Source organism: Phaethon aethereus (assembly GCF_964289735.1).
Source record: "Phaethon aethereus genome assembly, chromosome: 1".
Classification (NCBI taxonomy): Eukaryota; Metazoa; Chordata; class Aves; order Phaethontiformes; family Phaethontidae; genus Phaethon; species Phaethon aethereus.
The window spans coordinates 16,549,492-16,574,795 of record NC_138575.1 but is presented as its reverse complement, the minus strand read 5'-3'; the positions used below and the strand labels follow the sequence as shown (position 1 = coordinate 16,574,795).

General features: G+C 45.6%; 1 protein-coding gene across 1 annotated transcript in view; it reads left to right on the top strand.

Moving 5' to 3' along the window:
• Window positions 1–2,106: 2,106 nt before the first annotated feature.
• LAMB4 (laminin subunit beta 4) overlaps window positions 2,107–25,304 on the top strand; it is a gene marked incomplete at both ends in the record, with an annotated part of 43,194 nt that continues 19,996 nt past the window's right edge. Inside the window, 18 exons of the mRNA XM_081998355.1 lie at window positions 2,107–2,140; window positions 3,377–3,534; window positions 7,164–7,299; window positions 9,433–9,506; window positions 10,172–10,360; window positions 10,951–11,014; window positions 11,570–11,784; window positions 12,602–12,722; window positions 13,949–14,137; window positions 15,777–15,956; window positions 17,016–17,125; window positions 17,602–17,681; window positions 18,711–18,861; window positions 19,797–19,928; window positions 20,673–20,858; window positions 22,052–22,173; window positions 22,860–22,980; window positions 23,965–24,142. Coding sequence (XP_081854481.1) covers window positions 2,107–2,140; window positions 3,377–3,534; window positions 7,164–7,299; window positions 9,433–9,506; window positions 10,172–10,360; window positions 10,951–11,014; window positions 11,570–11,784; window positions 12,602–12,722; window positions 13,949–14,137; window positions 15,777–15,956; window positions 17,016–17,125; window positions 17,602–17,681; window positions 18,711–18,861; window positions 19,797–19,928; window positions 20,673–20,858; window positions 22,052–22,173; window positions 22,860–22,980; window positions 23,965–24,142 — 2,440 coding nt within the window. The remainder of the gene's footprint in view (window positions 2,141–3,376; window positions 3,535–7,163; window positions 7,300–9,432; window positions 9,507–10,171; window positions 10,361–10,950; window positions 11,015–11,569; window positions 11,785–12,601; window positions 12,723–13,948; window positions 14,138–15,776; window positions 15,957–17,015; window positions 17,126–17,601; window positions 17,682–18,710; window positions 18,862–19,796; window positions 19,929–20,672; window positions 20,859–22,051; window positions 22,174–22,859; window positions 22,981–23,964; window positions 24,143–25,304) is intronic.

The following is a 25,304-nucleotide window of genomic DNA, read 5'->3' as shown; positions in this document are numbered from 1 at the left end:
AAACTGAAAAACCCCTAGTGCTCACGGCAGCGACCCAGAACTTGAGCTAGTTTGAAGCCGGCTCGATACGTCCACACAGGTGCGATCACAGCTTTCAGGTAGGCATGTTCACAGTCGCCTCAAAACCCAAAATCAGCCCTTCCAGACCTTTTTCACCCCTACCGTGAGGAGTCATCCTTTCTAACCTGTGCTCAGATAAACCAGTGCCGCTGGACTGCTGGTGTTCAGTAGCTGTGAAGACTTTGACGTTTGGTTGCAAACCAGACCAGCTGAACAGTTGTTTAGTTAAATGACAATTAAAGAGCTGCTTTCCAGCACCTTAAGAACCCCAGCCTTCTCTTTTCAGTGGCGTGAACTTTTTCTGCCATGAGCTTAGCCTGTCACAGTTTTCTTTCCCTGCACATATTTGCTGATGCCCGGAGCTGCGGCAGGAGGAGTTCACAAATCAAGCCTTTGGCAGGTTGCAGGCCGGGTCTCATTCTCACCTACACCTCGGTGCCTCGGGGGACGCGCCGTCTCCTCCAGCTGAAGCGCACAGGTATGCCTGTGCTCGCTTCCCTCAGTCGGCTGCGCCCATTTCCAGCTGAAGCACTTGGCCGTCTGACACACAGGTAAGACCTCTTCAGTATTTCATTTTCCTGCTAAGCATGGAACTAAAGTGTATTGGGGTTTTGCCAGTCCTTGTTTCTCTGTTTAAAGCAAGTCATGTTTAAAGAGTATCACCGGTATCGAACGTCGCAGTGTTAGACAGGGTAGGGACTGAGATGTGTAACTTCCAGGACTACTCTTGCCGTGGATACCTGTATTTTACTGCAGCGCTGTCGCAGCTTAGGTCACTTCTGAGTCTGTCCATCATTCTGACAGAGTATAAAATTTAAAGCCCGGCTCAACAGGAAAAGGTTTGCTCGGTTTTGCCTCAGACACCGGCTCTGCTGCCAGCGCTCTCCGTAGCCGGGGAGCCGGGCACGGCGGCACAGACGCCCTCCGGCATCGTCTCACCGCCACACGCCGGGCTCTGCGGCCGTGGCAGGCAAGAGGAGCCCACACAGGTACGGCTGTTGTGTCATGTGCTGTGTAGAGCTGTATGGACCAAGCCTACGTGGCACCTGTAGCACCTGAAATACTTTGAATGCCTTTGGTTCGTTCCCCCCGCTCTGGGGGGCCGATTTCACCTTAGCTCGTTCAGCACAGCGACCGCCGTACGAAGGCGAGGAAGGACGACGGAGCGGGGAAGCGGCACTTCACAGACGCTCACGTGGGGATGCCCCAGCAGCTGGAGCTGCATCAGGGCACGCTGGCCCCGCTGGTGCCTGCAGGTGGAGAAAGAGGTGGAGGGCACAAAGATGGCGGCTAGGCTGCGGTTTGGGAGCTCCACTTGGTGGCAGGATGCTGGGTTGCCTTTATGCCCACGACTGCCTTCTGTCTTTCCAACAGAGGTTTTGTGTTGGCAAGCCTTATTTTCCTCCAGGTGAGAAGAAAGAGGAAGGGTGTGAAGTAAGTGCCACTGAACCTCCTTTGGGGTCACGCCAAGATTCTCCCGTACGAGACTTTTGCGCTGGTACGGACTTTACCTGTTTTTCCCCACCACACTTAAAGATGAAGTTATAATCTTGTCTCTGCCAAAATTCATAGCGCCTGACTTCAGGCATTTCTCAGTGGTGTCTTCATTAGGACCTTGGTCTTTTTTTTAAGTCAATGCAAGAAACATGAACTTCCAGAGAAGGAGTTAGATCTCTGCCAACAGCCCTGCTGAATATAGTTAGGATTAAATAGCTTATATTCAAATACTACAATATTTTTCCTGATAGCATTTTGTTTTTACTTTAAACTAAGTGTGAATATGTTTTTATAGTCTTCTCCAAAAGGTGTCCCTCTGCTTTCATCCCTATTTCAGCGCTGAAAATTGTCAGGAGAAATTACTGCTAAAACAAAATCAAAGCCAAAGTTTCCTTTTAACCTTTATATTTTTGTTATGGGCTCTGCCACTTTACTAAAGGCTAGCGCTGAGTAAGCCTACGCGCAAGGGGTGCCTTGGTGAGGCAGAGCACCGGGTGCCCCACCAGTTCTTCTCTTGCAGCGGCACCAGTTTGAGTTTCACGGGGAGGCATGAGGCTGGGGCTGGCCATCCTGTTACACCTCAGTAAGTACAGATGTTACAGTTATTCAGGCCAATTTTGAAATATTACCATGTGATTTACGTAGCTCTCCAGGATTTTGTTAGAGTGCTTCTTTTATGTACACTATGAAGACACATATGGCAGTGAGTCCTTGTTCCCCACTCTCCTGCCTAGGAGCTATGAGTGATATGAAACCTTTAAACACAAAGAAAAGCTAATTGAATAATTGAGTAACTGTTGTAATTGAGTCTGAATCAGGTCCTGAAAGGGGTAATCATTATCTACTGACAGCCAGTATCGTGGCTCTGGATAAATAAAGGACAGGCTAACCAGACGTATGCATGGCTTTATACCTAAAGAGTCAAGCTTCACTCATCATCCGAGGTACAGCCTGAGTCATAGACTGAAACCTGGCTGTAAAGTACTGTATATTTACTGCTGTAACTGCATTATTGCTTCTGGTGTTCTGTGGGATCTTCATGTATTGATTGTATTTTTCGTAACTGCACTTTTTATAACAAGTTGAGCCACGTAAAGCTGAACAGATAAAGCCTCCAAGGTACCCATTCCTGCTCAGGGTTTCAGGACAGAACTTGTTTAAAAGGACAAGCCCTGTAAGGGAAGTCTTAACATAATGGGGAAAATATTTAAAGCTGTTTCAGGCAAAATAAACCAAAAGATCCTGTAATTATTTAGAGAATTCTGAATTATTCTGTTTAATTATTAATGACCGCTCCATGGGGTCTGAACTGAGGGTTCTGGGACCACACCAGGAGGTTCATTGCAAATCATCAGAACATCTGAGGGACACCTGATGTTATTCCTGGTCTCAGTTCCACCATTATCACTTGGAAATCAGCAGAAATCAGCAGAATTAATCCAAATCTGTCTCTGCTCACAGAGTCAATTCTGCTGCAGGAGTGCTGGCTATGGGTATGCCAGGGTAGGAAGCATAATAAATTATTGCTCGTAGCAGATTGGCATGTTTACTGCGCAATAATGTGCTGAGAATTTAAGTTTTAGCATAGATTTGCAATATGCTAGCTGTATTTTGCAGCTATAAAATGATTTTGCAGCAGGTGTGTACATTACCAAAGCTCTTCAAGATTCTACCAAATGATATTATTAAGGACAAAAGGAGTACAGGCAGAGGATAATTTAGTCTTCTGCTGATGTTAGGCTGTAACTGATTTTCTCTGGAGAATACCGCTGGGTATACGAAACAATTTCATCTCTCTCTGATCTTCTTTTGCGCTCAGCGCTGATAAATCCCCAGCATGCACAGGATGACTGTGATGCCGGGTCCTGCCACCCGGCCGTTGGGGACCTCCTCCTGGGACGCAGCAAGCAATTAACGGCCTCGTCAACCTGTGGAATGAACGGTCCTCAGAAGTACTGCATTATAGGCTACCTAGAGGTTGGTTTGCTTTGTCTTTTTTAATAAACTGAACTCTGCTTACTAACAATAGTCTCCTCTGTAAAAGGAAATTGCCCAGACTAGGAAGTTTCTACTGAAGTTGTCTGAAAAAATCATCAGACGACATAACATAAGCCTGGCGGAAGTCTATGCCTTATTGCAGCAGGTATGGAGAGTTAGGCAGCAAACAGCCTCCACAGTGATGCATAGCTTCTCAAGAGGCAGAAACATCCACGAGGTGCAGATGAGCACAGGGATTTCTCAAGGGGCTTTGCTCTGCGGGTCCTTTTCCTCCTCATGCCTCAGAGGAGAAGACCACAGTTTGCACGTGCGTGAGTGCTCAGTAGGAGGAGTGCGGTCCTGCAGGCTGTAGGCACTGCCCCAACGGGCCTTCGCTGGAGGACATCTCCTGTACAGTGCTGAGACCTGAGGAAACCTGTTAAGTGATTCACACCATGTCCTCTCATGTCTTTTGATCTGAAATTAGACCAACGTTGAAAAAAGCAGAAAGCCATCTCTGGCAGAGGGAAAATCTAATGGTGTAGCCCAGTCTTTTGCCAGGTGGGTGGGTGGGCAGATCCAAAACGTGGATGATCAGAGGGATCCCTCTTCCTCCTTGTCCACAGCAATGGAGGCCGTGAGGGACCAACAGGTGTGCAGGAGCAGACCAGGAATTCCCCTGTCCCATGTCCTGGAGGATTTGGCCCCCCTGAGCTAATAAATCGTTGCAAATAGAAATAATTTCACTAAATACCAGCTGTAGGCTGAAGAGGAAGTTAATAAAGCACAGCTTAATTTATAAGCATTTGAAAATAATGGCAGTTTATAACCTTCTGGCAAAATGCTGTGACACATTTACAGTGCAAAGCTCTGCCATACTGAGATGGCACCAAACGCTACTCCAAGTTACTCATTGCAACTATGGTTTTCTGCAAAATGTAAATTACTCTTTCCTCTTCCAGAAGAGCCTGTGAGCCTTTGCTTCAGCCTTTTACCTTTTCCCCACATTGTTTGAACAAGTGGGTCCTGGGCACTACCTTGTTGCTCTGAGTCTTGGCACTGCTTGGTAGATGGGCAGAAAGAGCCAACTCAGAGACATCGTCTTTCTGGCCCTTAGCTGGGTGACTGCCTTTTTTTTCCTCTTTTTAAGAGAAGATCAAAGAGCAATAAAAAATTAATATTTTCACTTGCCTGTACTTATCCTTTGAATTATGTAAATACAGAGTCATGAAAAGGAACAGCTGTTCCACAGTAATCCCTGTGATTTAATGCTGCTTCAACTTATCTTGACCCCTGATGACTGTCTCCCAAAAAGAACGAGCGCTACAAATTCTGCTGCTTGGCAGAGCCTGAGAGATAGAGGCTTATGCTCTGGCAATGTGAATTGCTGTACCAGCTCCCCTTAAACGTGTGTATCACTTAGGGTATATCAGAAAGTCCCACTCAACTCGATTTTCTCTCTCACCAGCACATTCTCAAATGCTTTGCTGGAGGCAGGCCAGGAAGTTTGCACCTTGCAAAGCCAAGTGCTTCCTCCCCAGTTCCCCTCCTGATGACCTGTGTCAGGCATCACGACGAGAGCAAACCTTACTTGTGAAGGTTTGGGTTAGTCAACGTGGCGAGCTGCCAAGAGCCAGGACTCGGTTGGGATGTCTTATTGAAAATTCAGCTTGGAAAAAAATTAGAGTTCCAACTGCTTTGTGTTTGAAAAGAAGCACTGCAAATCATTTTCAGTCTTTAATGTGTCATTGTTTCTAAATGTAGGTTAGGAGATTTTTAGCCCTATGATTGGGTTTACTAATTACACATGTTTTGAAAGGAAAAGAAAGAGGATCGAGTATTGGGGAGAGTATGAAGCTGCACACTTCAGAGGCAAATGGGATCTGCCAGACTTGCCTTACGTGGACATGCATATGCTTGTCCTTTGGGGCACAAAAAGATTTTTATGGAGCAGCCTTAAACATAAGTTGACTGAGTGTCATATTGTATGTGTCTATATAAACCAGAGAGTGGGTGTACACAGTCCTGCCAAAAGTTTCGATAACCTCAGCACTCCTTACCAGAGCTTTGTGAAATGAGATGGCAGGGTATTTTTTGTATTTCTGTCTCGTCTTCTAAATTGTACATTCGTACATTTGTCAAGTGTTGTATAGAATGCCTGAATATAATATATATGTATCGTAATGTTTAAAACATACGCGTTATACCATACCTGTAAATCTATATCCCTTTGTTTATTTAAATGTGAATAACACCCAGGGGTTTTCATAATACAAAGATGTCCAAACCATTCCAGGCAGGGTGCCTGTCCACCCATGCCCTTCTGGGTCATTTCCAGCCCAGCTCCTGCCACCAGCTTTTTGCTTTCAGCAGCATCCCTGCCAGCCTCCCAGCCAAGGGCACCAAATCTGTGCCTCCTCCTCCAGCTCCCTCTGGGGTGCTGCGTCATCCCCCCTTCTCCCTGCCAGCATCCCTGCCAGCCAGGCAGGTGGCTTGGGCATCACCTTCCGCTTTGGCTTATCCCTGAGTCCTCGCGCTCAGGCTCTGCCCAAATCTCGCAGAGTCCGTCTGCGTAGCGCCGCCGCCTCTGCCCACCCTGGGCGTCCCCCGGCGCAGCCGCTGCCGTTCGCTTCCCCGTGGCGCTGCCGGCCGCCATCGCACGCTGCTTGGGCTTGTCGCAGGGCTCAGCACGGGTCGTTTCCCAGCCTGGCATGTTAGCCTTGTCACCTCTCCTTATGTGTCCTACTCAACCCCGCTCTTACCACCTTAAATAGGAGCTCCTTCCCGTCGCTTTCCAAGCCCTTTTGCAGACAAAAGCCTCTCATTCATCACTGAGATATTGGTTAATCGTTACCACCTTGGTCTTCTACTTGTTACATTTTCAGACAAGACCCTTCCACTGACATCCTGGTTTTCCTCCTTTGCATCATTTTTAAACTTTTCTGGTTTCCCTATGCCTACAAAAGGTGCTGGCAGTGGTTGGGGTGGTGGTGTCAGCCCAGACCACCTACTCACCTTGTAGCTGGATCCAGCCCAGACAACAGCACATGTCTGCTGCTCCTGCTGGGTCTCCGAGCTGCTAGAAAATGTGCAAAAGAGAGAGGAAAAAATATGTATAAATGATTTAGTGAATGTTCCTCTTCAAGGCTTCTTCAGGTCTTGAAAGATCCCGTCCTCACTTGTATTCCCTCTACCTCCTCACTGCTGTCTCTGGCTGAAAGTTTCTGCAGCCTTTATGAGACATGAATAAAAGCTCAACTTTTAAAAAATTAATTTCTCCCGAGAAACTCTTGCAAAACAAACTCTCTGGCAGCTAAACCCAGTATCGACACCTTGACAAAATTATTTCTCTGCTCTTACTGAGATCCCCTTTCCACAACTGAAAATGTGTATTGTTTATAGATACCTGGGGCAAACCGAGGCCAACAATTGCTGTATGCATGGTTTGTGCCTATGATGATTTTCTTGGGCTTGTTCCTTATATATGAAAGCCTGAGTGATTAAAAGCACAGGCACCCAAAGCAACATGACAGGCTCCAATCTTGAAATGGCATAAATACGTGTACATCCACCGGATCTTTAGAGTAGAGACCAAATTCATCTTTTGTCCTGCTCGTTTTTTTTTCTAGGCTGAACAGAAGTGCTTTCTCTGTGATTCCAGATACCCATATAATCCCTATATGCAGCACAACAGTCACATGGTTGAAAATGTTATCACAGCTTTTGAGCCCGACAGGAAAAAAAAGTGGTGGCAGTCGGAAAATGGTAAGTTTCTTTGAGAAAATATTACTGCAAAATGTTACTGTGAGATTTATTTCTGTAGTTAGTATTCATCATGTTGCCTTCAGGAAGAGATGAGACAGAAGTTCATCCATTCTTTGATTCAGTAACATTGAGTGATTTAAACCTATTTGTGTGTAACTATGTAGGATTTCAGAAATTCTGTTTTTCTACAGACAAATCTTAAGCACGATATGTCCGAAAGCTGGCCAGAGGACCCGTGGCAGTGCTGTGTTACACATGGTGGCCATGTATTTTTCATAGATTATCTGCTTTTCAGGGGAATGTGATTTGTGGCAGAAGGTACATTTGCCCACAGATGTGTAATGACAGAGTGTGTAAAACGCAAACATCCATTTTAAAAAAATAGTGCTTGCAGTGTAAAGCACTAATACTTTAGGAAATAGTTAAACAAAGCTTGACTATCGACACCCTTATTGCCACATGTTAATTTTGTCGCAAGCTTCTCTGTAGTAGTTCTTCACTGACATCAATGTATGTATCCTTACAGCTTCTCTGTGAAGGCCTGATAGAAAGAATAGGATCTACTTTTGGAACAGGCTGCCCAAGGGAGGCGGTGGAGTCACCATCACTGGAAGTGTTCAAAAAACGTGTAGACATGGCACTTCAGGATATGGTTTAGTGGGCATGGTGGTGTTGGGTTGATGGTTGGACTTGATCTTAAAGGTCTTTTCCAACCTTAGTGATTCTGTGATTCTGTACTCTACTTGACATATAGTGAATATGTAAAAAATATTTGACTGGTTGGAAAGTAAGGCATAGAAAAATTAATGTAATATGTTTCCCCTATTTTGGGTATCCAACTAAAATTCATAAGCCTTGTTTTTTCATGGAGTTTGGCAATGAACTGTCACCAGTTTTGGACATCGATGTCAATAAAACTGTGGGCCAGCTGTGAGAGGATCTTTTCTTGGTCTCACCATCTTTCTTCTGGGATGAGGCCCCATGCACAGCCTGGTCAGCAGGAGCCCTGTGGGATGCTGCATGCAGATAGGAACAATGGGGACATCAGCTGAGCTCCTGCAACTCTCTACAGAGAATGTGTGAATTGTGGGGGTTTTTTCCACACTTGTTGCAATTTTGGAAGATGCCTGGTGTGATAGCTCTTGCTAATGACAAACTTCAGGTCTGGCACTATAGAAGGGTTTAACAGATCTGTTTAGCATGAAGAAAACCCCGTATTTTTATTTGGTTTCATTTTTTTTTCTTAGAAATAAGCAAACTATTTGGATGGATTTTGAAAAATCTTACTGTATACAGGAAGTCATAAACCCAGAACTTACCATCACCATCACTTGCAATCTGACTGGTTTGAATAGGACTTTTAACTGTCTCCCGCAGTCTCAGTGACATGCGGCATTGCCGGTGCCAGAGCCTGAAAGGCAGCACGTCGCATTGCCCCTGAGAGCGATCCAGCCGCACGCTGGGTTCGTGCACAGGGGATGCCCTAAAGAGCTGAGCTGCTGTACTGGAAAGGACATCTTTAAATTCCCCACAGGAAAGCCATCTCTGGTTTAGCCCCAGCCGGCAACTAAGCACCACGCAGCCGCTCGCTCACTCCCCCTCCCACAGTAGGGTGGGGGAGAGAATTAGGAAAAAAAAACCTTGTGGGTTGAGATAAACACAGTTTAATAGGACAGAAAGAAAGAAGGAAACAACAATGATAATACCGACAAAGGAATGTACAAGAACAAGTGATGCCCAATACAGCGATTGCTCACCACCCGGCGATCGACAGCCCGTCCCCGAGCAGCGATTTCCGCCCCCCGGCCAACTCCAGTTTATGTACTGGGCATGACGTCGGATGGTAGGGAATATCTCTTTGGCCAGTCTGGGTCAGCTGTCCCGGCTGTGTCCCCTCCCAGCTCCCCGTGCACCCCCAGCCTGCTCGCTGGCAGGCCAGCACAGGAAGCTGGACTGTCCTTGACTGCTCAGCAGCAACCCAAAACATCAGCACATTATCAACAGTTTCTCATCCCAAATCCAAAACAGTCTCACACTGGCTTCTGTGAAGAAAACCAGCTCTATCCTGGCTGAAACCAGGACACCCTCCAATGTGCGCATCGTGCTCTTCACTCATTTCCATTCTCTTTTCAGGTGTTGACCATGTCAGCATTAGATTGGACCTAGAAACTTTATTCCAGTTCAGCCATCTTATCCTGACTTTTAAGGTACATCCTTTACCAGAGCTTTTATGTTACGTTATACACTAATTACTTAACCACAGGAATAAATTGCTTAGAGAGGCAGTGAAAGCTCCATCTTTAGAGATTTGTAAGAACAGGTTAGATAAACACCTGTCAAGTGTGGTTAAGTTATAGTTGATCCTGCCTTAGGGGAGGAGGATAGACTGAATAGCTTCCTATTCATGTGCCTGCTGGTCCTATTTTCTATAAATCTGAGAATTAAAGCAGAAAAAAAAATTAAATTGCAAAATTAAGCCCTAAAAATTTAGAACATTTCTGAACTGAGGTTGCTCTTTCAAGTTTAGTTCAATCTTCTTATGCATATCCATTATAATCCAGATGGTTACAATTTTTTTTTTTCTACAAAATTCCTACACTGTTATGGTAAACTTCCTTACTTGGAAAGTAATGTTATATCTATGTGGAAGGTTGCCCTTCCCTTTTGCTGAGAGTGCTCGGATGAGGAATCTGGCTTTTTCAGAGAATCGTGTAACCAGCACAGCAGCCCTGTAGGGAGCCTGCAAGCTCCCAAACACAGAACTTTAATTGGCAACTGTTGGCATCTCCCAAGTAGGAATGTCAATAGAACAACCCCTGAGATGTCTTATCAATACCTGGTTAAGGAATTCTTGAAGTAACATTTCTTGCAGACATTTCGTCCTGCAGCAATGCTGGTTGAGCGCTCCACCGACTTTGGTCAGACCTGGAAAGCATTTAGATATTTTGCACAGGACTGTGCAGCTTCTTTTCCCAACATCTCTTCTGGTCCAGCTAAAAGTGTGGGAGACGTCATTTGTGATTCAAGATATTCAGACATCGAACCATCCACTGAAGGCGAGGTATTGCCAGGTGTCTGTGTTTGTATGAGTTCAGGTCATACGTGGCTAGTGTTCTGGAGCTGAGGGTCTCTTGTCTGTATCCATCAGATCCACTTATATAGTTTCTGAGATGTGAAGTGCTTTTGACTTCACTGAAGTGAGAGGGAATTTACCCTCAGTTTCACCTCCAAATAACTCATAAAACAGCTTGTACAAAACCTTCTACCCCTTTTTCCTGATTTCCAAATTCACATGGAACTCCCCCTTATAAAAGATCTTGACTCTCCATCAGCCTCTACTGCTAAAGGCAGGGGTCTGTCCTTTGATCCCTTTGGTAGGTCCTGGTCCCATCCCTATGTCATTCTAGGGCACTGCTTTTCCTTTTCCTTCCTCCTGGCACATCAATCCACCAAAAGGTCTTTTTGCCTTGCTCAGCCAAGGCCAGGTTGGAAGGGTGAGAGGACTAGCTGAATCAGGGCCACAGCCTTGTGGTGTTTTTTTTATGAGATCAGTACAGTGGTATTAGTAACTAATGGGTCTCAGGTAACAGACTTTATATCCAAAAAGAATAGCTTCAGTGATCTATAGAACTCTGTTAATTTGTTTTGCAGGTTGTTTTAAAAGCTTTGGATCCCAGCTTTGAAATAGAAAATCCGTATGTGCCATATATCCAAGGTATGGACAGTACAGGTTTTCTCCAGAGATACTTTGCTAGTGTTGCTTGCTTTGTACACTGAAAGGATGAAAAGCTCAGCTGGTGTAAGTCAATGATGTTGAAAATTAGGTACCAAAAGTTCATAGGGAAACATCTGTATTAATAAATAAAATGGGCCAATTTTGTTCTCTAGCCCTGAGGGCAAATGGCCCAGCTCTGCAGAGCTCATGCATGCAGCTGAACTATCTTTCCTTCTGAGATCAGGTGGCCCAGTCCACACTGCCTTTTGGGAGCAGTCCCACAGCTGTACCTGAACCTGAAGACATTGACTGGGAAAATGCAGGCTGGCCCCAGCCAGAGCCATACCAAGGAGGGTGCTAACGCTTACGCAGCTGTGTGCCAGGAGTGGGTCTGTGCCCTAGCACTGTATGGGGTATTGGTCTCGGCCAATATCAGATCATTTTCACTATTTCTTCAGTATGGGGGAATTCTTGGATGACTGATCCAAGCTGAAGATTTCATACTGTTCGTATTTGAGTGAACTTGGACTCTTGATTTCTCTTCTTTCCTTCCAGAGCTCATTACATTGACAAACTTAAGGATCAATTTTACTAAACTCCACACCCTTGGGGATGCGCTGCTTGGAAGAAGGCACAGTGATCCCCTCGAGAAGTACTACTACGCTGTCTATGAGATGGTTGTGCGGGGCAGCTGCTTTTGCAATGGCCACGCCAGCCAGTGTGATCCCGTGCAGAATCTGCGGGGAGATGTTTTCCATCAGTCTGGGATGGTGCGTTGTTAATGCTGTCTCCAACAAGGGTAGTCCCTACCTGGTGCAGAGAAGGAAGAGATGGATGGAGGGAGAAAGGGAGGGAAGGAGAAGAAGGAAGTTCTCTGAAGACCGTTGGATTGATCACTTGTAGCTCCAAGTTGTAAAATGTTTCAATACAGCTTCTTCCTTTAAAACCCTGGGCTGGATTGCTCAGAAGCCATCTCTTTGTTGGCAGTAGTACGGTGTTTCAAAAGCAACTGGGACAAGACATGCTGAAAATAGCAGCAAAATACCAGAGCTGTAATGGTGCAAATGTAATGCAGTAAGTAGCCTGTGGTGTGTGCAGACTTGAACGGCCCCTTGTTGGGTGCATTCCATGCTCCAGCTGGACTCGGGGGCTCCACGGCAGGAGAGAAGGCATTAGCACAAAGGATAGCTGATAATGCAAAGTTAACCCATGAAAAATGAATTATTAAAAAATTCAGGAGCATGATGCCGAATTCTTTCCTTCTGGGAACAAGAGGTTTTTCCCCTGGAAAATATGTATCTCAATATAGAGACATGTAGGGAGAGGGAGATAGAATTTTAAAAGTTGAAGTGTCCTTTGATATCTCTAGAAGTATTTTTTTTTTTTAAATGTTGCTCAGTGGCTTTAAAACTATTTGGTTAAAGTTTGCAGGTATTCTCCAGACCTTTTACTCAAATAACTGAGAATTATGTCAGCTGAGGGAGCCAAAGAGCTTTGAATTTTCCTGGTCTGGCTGGCATACCTCGAGCAGATACCTCTTCCCCTCTCACGTTACCTCACCTCCTCTCTCTTCTCACAACATTGCAGGTCCATGGGAGATGTATCTGCCACCATAACACCGAAGGTTTGTCTTGTGAAAGATGTAAAGATTTCTACAATGATGCTCCCTGGAGGCCAGCTGAAGGGGCACAAGATAATGCTTGCAAACGTAACTCAAACAAATTATTTTCCTTTTCAATAGCTGGGGGGTGGGTGTAGCAGGGTCCTGGTGCAATGCGTAATGGTACGGCGGTGTCTCTGGGAGGGAGACTTTTTCATACCTCATCTAGAAAAACAGATGGATTCCTGTACCCATCGTTGCTGTGTTGCCCTACAAGAGGTGATTCTGCCCCTCTACTCCACTCTGGTGAGACCCCACCTGGAGTCCTGCATCCAGCTCGGGAGCCCTCAGCACAGGGAAGACATGGACCTGTTGGAGCGGGTCCAGAGGAGGCCACCAAAATAACCAGAGGCCTGGAACCCCTCTCCTATGAGGACAGGCTGAGAGAGTTGGGGTTGTTCAGCCTGGAGAAGAGAAGGCTCCAGGGAGACCTTACTGCAGCCTTCCAGTACTTCCAGGGGGCTTGTAAGAAAGATGGGGACAGACTTTCTAGCAGGGCCTGTTGCGATAGGACAAGGGGTAATGGTTTTAAAATAAAAGAGGGTAGATTTAGACTAGATATAAGGAAGAAATCTTCTACAACGAGGGTGGTGAAACACTGGCCCAGATTGCCCAGAGAGGTGATAGATGCCCCATCCCTGGAAACATTCAAGGTCAGGTGGGACGGGGCTCTGAGCAACCTTGTCTAGTTGAAGATGTCCCTGCTCATGGCAGGGGGGTTGGACTAGATGACCTTTAAAGGCCCCTTCCAACCACAACTATTCTATGGTTCTATATGGAGACATGTTTCATGTTCCTATTTTTCATTTAAAAAAAAAACCAAACAATAAAGAGAGGAAAAAGCAACTAATGCAAGAAAGATCATTCATTGGTTTGCATAGGGTGTTTCTTGTGAATGAAAGAAGAATTTAGACAAGGCTAAATTATTTATTTCCACAATAATGCGTAACGTAGGATATAAAAGAATGATATATTAGGATCTGTAACAAATACTCAGCTAGAGCTTTCTTCAGTGGAGCAGTGTTCCCCACTGTGTATCAGGCACACTCACCTGCATGGCTCCGTTTCCAGCTGTAGGACCCAATTCTGTCCTAAGTGTCCAGCGTTTCCCCCCACCTGTAAGGCACAAAGCCTGGGAAGCTATAATCTTGCTGGGGCGCTGAAATCATATGAGTAACAAGTAACCCCCGTGTTAACAGTAGACAGCAATGGTGGCAAGACCACAATAATAGGAACTGTAGTGCAAAATATCCCACTGTTTGTTTTGGTTTCAGGGTGCAACTGCAACGGCCACTCTGGCAGATGCCACTTTGACATGGCCGTGTACCAGGCCAGCGGTGGGGTCAGCGGTGGTGTTTGTGAGGACTGTCAGGACAACACCACGGGGCAACACTGTGACCAGTGTAAACGTTTCTTTTACCGGGATCCACTCAAAGTCGTCTCGGATCCTCATGCATGCCTCCGTAAGCTTTGCTGCTTTAGCGTCTGTAAGAATGACTCAAAAGAGGGTGGTTCTGGTTCTCTTTGCTCTGAGCCCTATGGCACCCCCATGCTTAAATGATCATAGGGTTGTAAAAATGTTACCAAACCTACAACATCCGAAGTACCTTATAAAGTAGCAGACTATATATATAATTATATATAATCCAGCAGACCTGTCATCTTTCTTGAACAACATGAGTATAAATATGCATAGTAGTAGTGCTGTTGGTTCCGTGATAGTCAGGCGTTACAGGGGAGATGCAAAATGATGGCACCAAGAAAGGACCATCGGGGTTTAACCCCAGCCGACAACCAAGCCACACACAGCCGCTCGCTCACCCCGTGGTGGTGGGACGGGGGAGAGAATCAGCAGAGTAAAAGTGGGAAAACTTGTGTGTTTAGATAAAGGCAGTTGAATAGGTAAGACAAAAGCTGCGCACGCAAGCAAAGCAGAACAAGGAATTCATTCACCACTCCCCATGGGCAGGCGGGTGTTCAGCCACCTCCAGGGAAGCAGGGCTCCGTCACATAATGGTTACTTGGGAAGACAAAATGCTGTAACTCCGAACGTCCCCCCCCTTCCTTCTTCTTCCCCCAGCTTTCTATACTGAGCATGACGTTGTATGGTATGGAATGTCCCTTTGGCCAGCCTGGGTCAGCTGTCCCGGCTGTGTCCCCTCCCAGCTCCCCATGCACCCCCAGCCTGCTCGCTGGCAGCCCAGCATGAGAAGCTGGACTGTCCTTGACTCCTCAGCAACAACTCAAAACATCTGCACCTTATCAACATTATTTGCATCCCAAATCCAAAACAGAGCCTCATACTAGCTTCTGTGAAGAAAATTGACTGTATCCCAGCCAAAACCAGCACACAGCAGTAACTTTTGCTAGATACCTGCCATATATAAGAAAAATAAGCTTTCAGGCATGAAAGCCCTTCTTCTGAAAGATGAGCTAAAGTCAGCATTAACACAGGATGGGAAGAATGCTCTGAGTATAATTTAATCATAGTAATTGGTTGGCATGACACATCCTCAAGGAGCCAAGGGGAGATTATCCAGGGAAGTGGTGTGGTAGTTGTTAGCTCTGCTCTGAGAAATGGGTAGTGCCATAGGAAAAAATGGGGTGCGTCATGAAGGCAGTGTCCCCTGCTGAATCCATTGCTTCCAGTAAATAATTCAGCTATGGCCAACTCAGACCAGCTCTGGGGAGGTTGCTCACACTTGGTACCCCTCTGCAACCCTACAGATTTCATGAGAGCATCCCCAGAAGTTACACTTTATAGTTACAGGGCCCACTCCTCCCCAGGTACTCTGGAGAGGGTAGGGAGTGAATGAGTAATGCCTATTTCTACCCAAAGCAAAGGGTACAGTTCTACTAAAGTGAAGACTGTAACTCTCCTCCAGAGACAAAGTGGAGGAAACACTTGGAAACACTCTCATAATGTTTCTTAAACAGCAGCTGTGCATTAACTGTAAAGCATCCAACACAGCGAGCATGGATGAACGTCTCTAATCTTTAACAGAATCCTGAATTTGTGCCTGCTTGCAGCTCTGTAACTGTGTTTTCATGCTTATATCTAAATGTGCTTTTTTTTATATGTCTCTCTGGCCATGCCTGTAGCCTGCACCTGCGACCCAGAAGGTACGTTGCACAACGGCGAGTGCGAGAGCCACACAGATCCTGCTCTGGGAACGGTTGCGGGCCGGTGCCCTTGCAAGGAGAACGTGGAGGGTGCCCACTGTGACAAGTGCAGGGCGAACTACTACGGGCTGAGCGGCAGTGACCCTCTGGGCTGCCAGCGTATGTAAACCACACCTTTTGTTCTTCTTTCCAAAGGACTTTTAGGAGATGGAGGTAGTTGAACGCACAGATGCACACACTGATGCACAGATACTACCTGCTTCACAAAATACCCAGTTGCCTACTATAAATTAATGTCAATGTAGTTTAATGTACCTCGTGCAGCCTCTGAGATGGAAAAGATGCAAAATCACTTGCAGAATACATAGTATGTTATAATGGGTCAGGCTGTTGTTAATAGAAGCATTGTTAAACATGCAATCTAATTAAAAAGGGAGATTAAAACACATGAAAAGCATTTTAGCATCAAAACTGGCACCAGGGTGAAAGAAAAGCGGTAGAAGGGATCCCAGGAATCGCTGTTAGGGGTATGCAGACTCCGAAATACATGGTGCAGCGTCGAGAGGGCAGGAGCGGCTGCCTCGCCGTGAGAGCTTCCAGCCAGATGTTCCTCATGTTTCCTTTCGCTGAGAAACACATCCCGCCCCGACCCAGGCACTCGGTGCGTTTGTGAGCGCCTTATGCCCACAGCACGGTACTCGGCCACGCGCCAGGGCCGTGCGGAGCGGATCAGCACACAGCACACGGCAAGGCGCCACACGGGCTTCTGCCGGTGCCACTGCTCGCCCCGGAGAGGGTCCCTGCTGGGGAGACGGTCCGTTCCCTGAGGGCAGTCCGAGGGCAGCAGGGTGCCAGGGCTTCTCCAGCTGCAGAGCATCTGCCCGGAGGACGGAGACTGCCTGTCACGGCTGATCACAGAATGACAGAATCACTAAGGTTGGAAAAGACCTTTAAGATCATCAAGTCCAACCACCAACCCATCACCACCATGCCCACTAAACCATGTCCCAAAGCGCAACGTCCACACGACTTTTGAACACTTCCAGTGATGGTGACTCCACCACCTCCCTGGGCAGCCTGTTCCAATGCTTGACCACTCTCTCAGCAATGAATTTTTTCCTAATATCCAGTCTAAATGATGCCACATCTAAAGCAAACGCCAGTCCTGCTGCCCTGAGTGGGGCCCGCAGAGGTAACCGCACGCTTCTCTCCCTGCAGCCTGCAACTGCGATCCCTCCGGCAGTTTGCCTTTCTCCATCTGTGATCCTGCCACCGGAGAGTGCCTCTGCCAGCGGTTTGCCACCGGGCGACGCTGTGAAAAATGCCTCGTACGTACTCAGTTTTTGCTATTACTTCCACACGCGGTTTTCGCAGTCCCATCTCCCGCCTTCTCACTGCCAGAAAAGTAAACAATTAGTCAAAATTCAAAATAATTTTACAGCTGTATGCTGCCATTTTGCATTGACACGTCTGGTTCTTTTTTACTGCTTGCAAACCTTTGTGCAATCGAATTGCACTAGGAGGAGCACTCACGGGAGAGAAAGGAAATGCAAAATCCTGTTCTCAGACCATCTTTGCCATTTCCAGAGCAACTTGCTCGCACAAATGGGTAAACATCTGGCTATTCTTGCAGTGACTGAGCACCTATGCAATCTGGTAAGAGAAGCAATCTCACATGGCCAAGCACAGGCAAGTAGCCCAGGAGTGCTCCAGAGCATCGTTCATCCAGGCCAATAAGTTCTGTTGTGCTTTACATACTTAAATATTTGCCGTAAAAAAATCTTTCACTTTCTTTTTATCCCAGGTAGGATACTGGGGTCTTGGCAACAGCTTGTATGGCTGTTCTCCATGTGACTGTGACATTGGTGGATCCCAGAATAATTTGTAAGTTCATGTTCTTCAAGTTTTTTCTTGATTTTAACTTTTATAAACTCTTAGGCTACACTTTCTAATTAGGTTAATAAAGTCTCAGTACAAGTGGGAAAATAGACTGTAGATGTAATTTCATCACATACAAACAGTGTGAAGTCATATTGGGATCTTGAAAATTTATTTGTGATCTTAAAGGGGATTTACTTTTTTCCTTTGAAGTCAACTTTGAATAAGCTTGAGTCAAGATTTGTTTAACATAAAATATAAACTGCATGGTTTGAGAGAACCAGAGGCCCCAGTGTTAATAGAAATTACAAGTAAGTTAGAGATTACATTTTTAACTTAGTTTTGTACATCTACTTTAAAAGCTGGGAATATCTTTTTTTATTTCCTGTCATACTGGCTCTTATTCAAAAGATATAATTTCAGAAGCAAGCTTGGTTTCAGCTGGGTTCCTTCAGGTGTTTGTTGAGCAGGGGTCTTCACTGCCACTGTTAGACTTCAGACATCAGAGCGCATAGTCTGTTGCCTTAGAGCAGCTTCTTGTGAGCAGGTAAATCAAAGCTAACAATCATCTGATGTGTTAAATAAAAGTGTAAGTATATGAAAATTACCATATCACATCAAATCAAAAGTTGTTCTGATCTCATGTCCTGCCTCTAAAAGTACGGGTTATAGATACTTAAGAATAGTGATAGGTACAGTAATAGATATAGGAACAGATACAAGAAGTGGATACGGGAATAGATAGTAACGGATGTCAGGAAACAACAGGATTTGTGCTTCAGGTGTGGAATGGGTGGAGAAGAACAAAGCATGTCAGGCCTCCTAAGCGGTGAAAAAGTAGCATTGAATAAATCCAGCGTCGGAAGGAGGAAACAGAAGGGGTGGGTGGTAGGAAGGAGTTTAATAGGGGAGACGATCCAACAGCGGAAGAAATGAAGCAAAACCGAAACAAGGGCGGAGCTGAGCTGCTCTTGTGCTGCGAGGACCCGGCCATGCCGCACTCTGACGTCCTCCCTTTACCAACTCTTACCCTAGGTGCTCACCAAGGGACGGTCAGTGCAAGTGTCTTCCCAACGTCGTGAGCCGCCGGTGTGACGAGCCAGCCCCAGGCTACTTCTTTTTACCCCTGGACTATTATATTTATGAAGCTGAGCGTGCAAAGCCTCTTTCTGGCTCTGCGCCCTTGGTACGTAGTTGGCTTTTTAGGTGTCATACTGAGAGGGGATCCGCGCAGCGGTGGCGAAGGAGGCCGAGGAGAGGAGCCCTGGCTCAGGGAGCAGCTGGAGCGGCTCTTCAGCAGGAAGACACAAAGCAAGTCCCTTGACCACCCTCAGTTCAGCCTCGTTCTTCAGGGACGTGACTGTCCCGTGATGGCGGCTGTTACCAAGGGACAGTCGCTACAGCGTGGTGTGACCTGCAAAGCTGTCCTTGCTGCTCCTCAAGTGTGGGCTGGTCTAGCATGAATTAGAGAAATTAATTTAATTATTTAAATTAGAGGAAAGTGTTTGAGTTGCCAACAAGCTATCACAAACTGTGATATTTCTGGGAATCTCCAACAAGGGAAGAATCAAATTCCTCTCAGCTCCATTGGAGTCATTCCTGCTGCCTTATGTAATGGCACTGATTGTAGCCCAATTTCCTCAAGAATTTGGCATCCATCTGTAATGTTTTTAGAAAAATTACTTTTTTTTTTTTTCCTCAAAATGGGGGTAGTTGTTTCCCATGCAGAGTACAAGCCTGGAATGCATTCCTTCCGCTGCCTACGTTTTTACTAGTATTTCTTCTCCGATGTGTTGTCCAGAAGCTATCGAGAAGGAATAATAAAAAAATGTTTATTTGCAGGTCACATCCGCAAATATTTAGCTATAATCACAACCAGTAATCATCCTACAGTCCAACAATTAAATGGAAAACAGATGTCTGGGACATAGCTTAAGAGGAAGTGCAAGTTAATTGTAAGAGGGTGAGGGAAAAGGATTTCCAGCAGCTGCTGGGACATGGTTTAGAGTTTCACCCCACAGAGAATAGAGCTTCTTTTAAGAACGTGGATTTTCATTTAGCTGCTTACCTACTCTTCAACACTGTTGAGACAGTGCTGTCCCCTCTACTTCTAATTCATAGGTTAAAGCAAGCACTCTTCCAAGGTGTGACATCTACTTCCAGAAGCAAGGCTATGAGTTCACGATTGAAAATGGAAAGATTGTGTTAAACAGGAGCAAGAAACGAAGTGTAAGAAAATCTGGACTGGAGCAGGTATATTCGTACTTTAACAGTTACTTAAGGTTACACCAAATACTAAAGTTTCACTTTGCGAGAGGGTAAGGAAATGTCTGAGCACGTGGGATTCACAGTCTTAGACATTACAATCCTGACACAAATGAAGTCAGGTTTTTTGGTACGCAGCTGGGCTGGACATTTTATAACTCACATCAACAGGTTTGCTCTGCTATGTCTAGTGCCATTGTAGGCTCAGGTTCAATGAATTGTTTAGAAGGGAAGAGTGCCCATGAAAGGTAAAATCCTTTTTTTTGTTTTGCTCACAAGACATTTCCAACCTCTAAGTGTAGCTAGACGTTACATGGTACCTACTGCATTTAAATGCTGTCAGCTTTGTCATTGTAAGTATTGAAATTTATTTATTCAGCTTATAATGAAAAGTCCAGCCGTGTATGAAATCAAGCATAATCTGTTTAAGGTTTGCAATGTGAATGCCTGGAGATGCCCAATATACAGAGATGGATGGATTATTCTAGTCCTTCTTGTTGCTGTTGTTGCAAAGCTGGAGGAAAGTTTTCTCTATATGTGACCCTAAACATCCTACATTTGGGAGAGTTCTTACAGTGTCGATTGCAAGCGTGTTCAGAAAATGAGGCTGGCTGATGGCTGAAATAAGTAAATAATACAGCAAAAATACTTCCTTTCTTTTTCGGAGTTTTGGGGGGGGGGGGTTGTAATTTGACTCTGTGTGTTGTTGGAAATGTCAGTATGTCTTTGCAGGGTGCAGTGCAGTTTGGACAGGACTCGCCTGTGTCGGTGGTTTTCAGGCAGCCCCGCGCCGGCCGGTCTGTCACATGGACGGGACCCGGCTTCGCCCGCGTTCCCAGTGGAGCTGGGCTGAGATTTGCCATCAACGACGTTCCCTTTGCTATGGACTTTGATATCTCAATTCGTTATGAGCCTGAGGTACTTGTGATGTCTTGTGTGTCTTATGATGTTGTGATAGATGCAGGATCTATTTTGTCAATAACAGGACACAGCAACTTGTCGCACTCTTTATTTTTGAATTTAAAATCGCTTGCCTTTTTGTCCTTATCAACAGAGCAGCATGCCTTCCACTGATCCCCTTAACTCTTTCCACTCATATCTGAAAAATCAGCATCACATCTGTTTTCTAAGCATGGGCCAAGATTTCATCTGCTGGTGTTTCTCTTCTGGTACCTTGGCTTGGATTGGACTTTTGTTCACAAATCAGACACATGCAAAATGCATCTCCTTTTAGATGGGCATCCTGTATTCCTTGCTGGGATTTTCTGGGCAGGAAAATGTGCGCAGGCAGGAGTGATCGGAGAAGGTATTTATCCAGGGCTTTTTCAGATGTCCAGCTTCCCTGCTGCTCCAGCTGGGCTCTGAGATGTGTGAAAACTGTAGGAAAAAAGCCAAAATATTATTTTTTGCCTGGAAAAAATTTCTCAGTGATGAAGACATGTCTAGGGAAATCCGTTAACCCAAATCTGGTTAAACCCAAGTCCGCACCCATGTCTTCAAAAACACAGGCAAGTGTTTTGTTGGTACCAGTATTTGTACATGCCTTGCTCTTTCTCTTTGCAGCTCCCTGGGACATTCTCACCACTCGAGATCCTCCTTCTGTCTATTGTATTCTGTTCTCCTACTGTCATTCTGAGGCAAACAAAACTCCCAGTGTCTTAAAACGTGAGAACAATTTTGCAGTGGGCTGGTTTGATGTAGCTTTTTCCTTCGAAGGGTTAGATTAAACAGTTGAATTTTAAAGACTTTTGTTACAAAGTCTTTCATGTTTGTTATTCCTTACGAGATGTGAGAGGAGACAGGTAATGAAGGATATCTCTGGGACAACACTGTGCTAAGAAAGGAAACGACTCCAATGACTTTAACAGAACTGTTTCCATTTGCACCAGCTGAGATCCCATTTCCGTCTGTGCTCTTCAATTAACCATTGCAAATACAATGCATTTTCCACAAATAACATTATGGGTTTTTAGTCCTGTAAAGAACAAAGAGAAAATCTGTTTTGTCACTGCAGTGTGAAATCATTCAGTTGGCTTTTGCTAAGCCTGGCAAAGAGAAAATGGGGTTTTCAGATATGAAAAATGACCGTAATTTTTGTTCTTTGTTTATAGTCCTTGGAAGACTGGCTAGCAAGTGTGGCCGTCCAGCCCGCTGGTATTTTGTCAAATCAACACTGCAAAAACAAGGGCCTTTCACAGGAGCCACATGCGTTGTCTCTCCCAGCTACAAAGAGGTCTGACGATTCCCATTCTCTCGCCTGTAGATTTTTTGTGTACAAATCTTTTACTGAAGCACTGCAGAGTGATAAATGTGTGGGAAAGTGGGAATATTAGAAACACATGTGTGGCCTTTCCTGTTGCTGTCACACCACAATACCACGTAGGCTCTAAGGAAGGGTGTGATGCGTCAATCCTCAGACCGGGCAAAGGTTTGCCCAAGCCAGCAGAGCAGCTTGAGATCCTGCTGGGGTTAGTCGTTGCTTTGGCAAAGACCCAACTGCAGCTATTTCAGTATAGAAAGGAAATATTGTCCTAAAGTCACTGTCCTAGCCTATTTTCAAAACCAGCTCTTCAGCTTGGACCTATGGAAAGAATAGAGAAAAGCCAAGAGGACGAGACCGAAGTCTTGATCAAACAGGGACAGGAAAGGACAAATATGAACAGTGAGCTGCAGACTCCTTTGCTTGAAGTAGTAAAACCTGCCATTTTCAGTTTAATCTCACCAGGTTTAAGTTGTGCTTGGTGAATCATCCAGGCAGAAGTCATGCAGCTTTCCCAAAGCAGCGGGGCAGGGCGTGCTCCCCACAGCAGCGGCTTGCTTGGGGCTGCAGGCACAGAGCGGCGGGAGCGCTCACAGCATCCAGTGGACTTGCCTTGTCCTGACTCCTGGCTATACCTGTGCTTTATTTCTGCTGAGCAGGATTGCGCTTCTGCAAACCCCAGTCTGCCTGGAGCCCGCAACAGAATATTTTGTCGATGTGTATTTTTCTCAGCCCTCCGCCTCTGACCCAAAGGCGAAATCGTTCATCTTGATTGACTCAGTGAGTAGTTCTGTCACAATTCCCTTCAGGCTGTATTTATACCAGTGTGATTTTTTTTTTTACACAGACTTACTAAAAAAAAATTTTTTAATCAGTTGTAGTCTGTTTTAATAGAAATTCAGGGAAGTGGGGCTCTGCTTACCTCCATTGGCACTGTGTTTGCACGTTTCTGCATGGAAAGACAGAACTGTATCTGTTTCCATTCTTATGGAGCAATACCATAACAGCTCATCAAGTCACACTTGTTGCACCTGTTGATAGTCAGAGTATGTACCTCTATCTGTTGCTCATTTATTATGAGCACACTCCACATATGCTGACAAGATGCTACGATTAGGGATATAAATTCATGCATATTCTTCATCACTTAGGTTTTTTTAAAATCTCCATAATTTGTCTGAATCTAATTTAAAAATCATGGCTATATTTAAAGATGACATTGGAAAAGTAAAATTAGTCCTGTACTTTCCTGGGAACTGGGTCCAGACACTTCCCAAGTTTCTACCAAGCCAGGAACTGGGTGTTGGTTTTGGGTCCTTCTCTTGAGAAAAATATGTTTAAGTCCATTCCTCTAATTACTTCCGTAGAACTGGACTTGACAAGGCTGGCCATACTTGGACATAGAACCTTCAGCTGATTTTTCTCTGTCTTGGTAATACAAGAAAAAACTTTGGCCAAATACTGCTTTTGGAGTCATCAACACAGCACCACTTGGAAGCAAAAACAGTTCTGAGCGTGTATCTGAGGTCTTATTATAATCTGAGGTTTTTATACACAGTCTCTTTTATTTGAAGAACTCGGGGAATGTCTAGACCTTCAGAATAAATGTGAATTTAGATGACTGAGCAGCACAACAGCAAATTTGGAAACACAGTGCTCCAGGCCTCTGTCCTTGCAATGCACAGCACAGTAAGAGAATGTGGGAAATTCTGGTTTTCGGTATTTCTAAGCAAAAATATTTTCTTTTCCCTCTTAATGCCAAAGCTTGGACTTGTTCCTAGAATCGGCTCTGTGGAGAACTTATGCAGTGAAAAGGATTTAGATGAGTACCAGAAGTATCGCTGTATTGAAATTGCATCAGAAGTCGGACCTCACGTCCTGCCCGAAGCGTGCGCACGGCTCATAGTGAGCATGTCAGCCCGTATTCACAACGGTGCCGTCGGTAAGGAGCAACTTGCATAGGCAGCTCTTTTGGACAAAAGGCCAGCTCTTTTTACTGGTTGTCACTTGAGTTTGTAGGATCTGTTGACCGGAGAGCTCTCAGCCCATGGTGGTGGTGGTGTAGGTAAGTGAAGCTGATCAGCATGTGGTATGTATGGACGTGCAGGATACGTCCCGCTGAACACTGAGTGTTCTGCAAACACCTTTTGGTGGCATGGCTCTCAGAGTCCATCACACCTGATGACCATCACACCAAGGACCATGGCAGTGCTTGTGTGTTTTCTGAAAGTATTTCAATCAGATGCAGCTTCACCAGATGGCCAAAGCAGTAACTTTCCTACTTTTCTGGCTGCTGTAAAATGACAGAGGAGTTTTTAAGCCTTCCCTTTGCATGCTGCAGGCCAACTGTTTGCCCTGGTAGGACTCCAGGCATGATGCAGACAAGCTGAAATGCTGGAATAGATTCACCAAGAAAACCTTGGTGGTGTCCCAGCAAGAGGACAGTGGCAGTTGGGGTTTGAAGCCCCAGGCAGTCTCCTGGACTCACCACAGAAAGGGCAGCTGGGCTTGGTGGCTCAGGAGACTTCCCTGATGTTGGGCCCAGACAAATGGAGCTTCTCTGCACTTCCAATAACAGGAGGGGCCTCTTTGGACAACTGTGGTCACCAGATCCTTGCAGGGATCCTTGCCTCCAATGGACCTGATAGCATCTGCTTGGTTTGGGCTATTTTTAGAAGGACCAATGCCTCACTCACACATCATTTGATGTGGTCATGCCTATGTAGCCACAGACTCCCCTTATTTAAGTTTGGGCTGTGCTGACTCCCCATTAGCCTGATTCCCATAGTGATGGGATTCTCCCAATGAAGCATGGCACTTTGGCTTTCTAGTGCTGGCATCTGAGCATCCTGGACAAACACCCTCTGGGAGTTAGCAGACCAGCTTCACTCAACAAGTTAGTCCAAGGTGCCCAGAAAGCAGCAAACAATACACAGGTGCAGCCTAAATCCTGCTTGCAGGTTGTGTCGTGTCCAGTGTTGCAGCTAAACACAGACGTACATCAAACCCTTCTAGACTTCAGGATATCTCCTGATATTTTGGATCTATGTTTTGCTAGGCCCTCTTCTGTCCTATCCCAAATATGTGCTGAAGGCAGTGCCCTG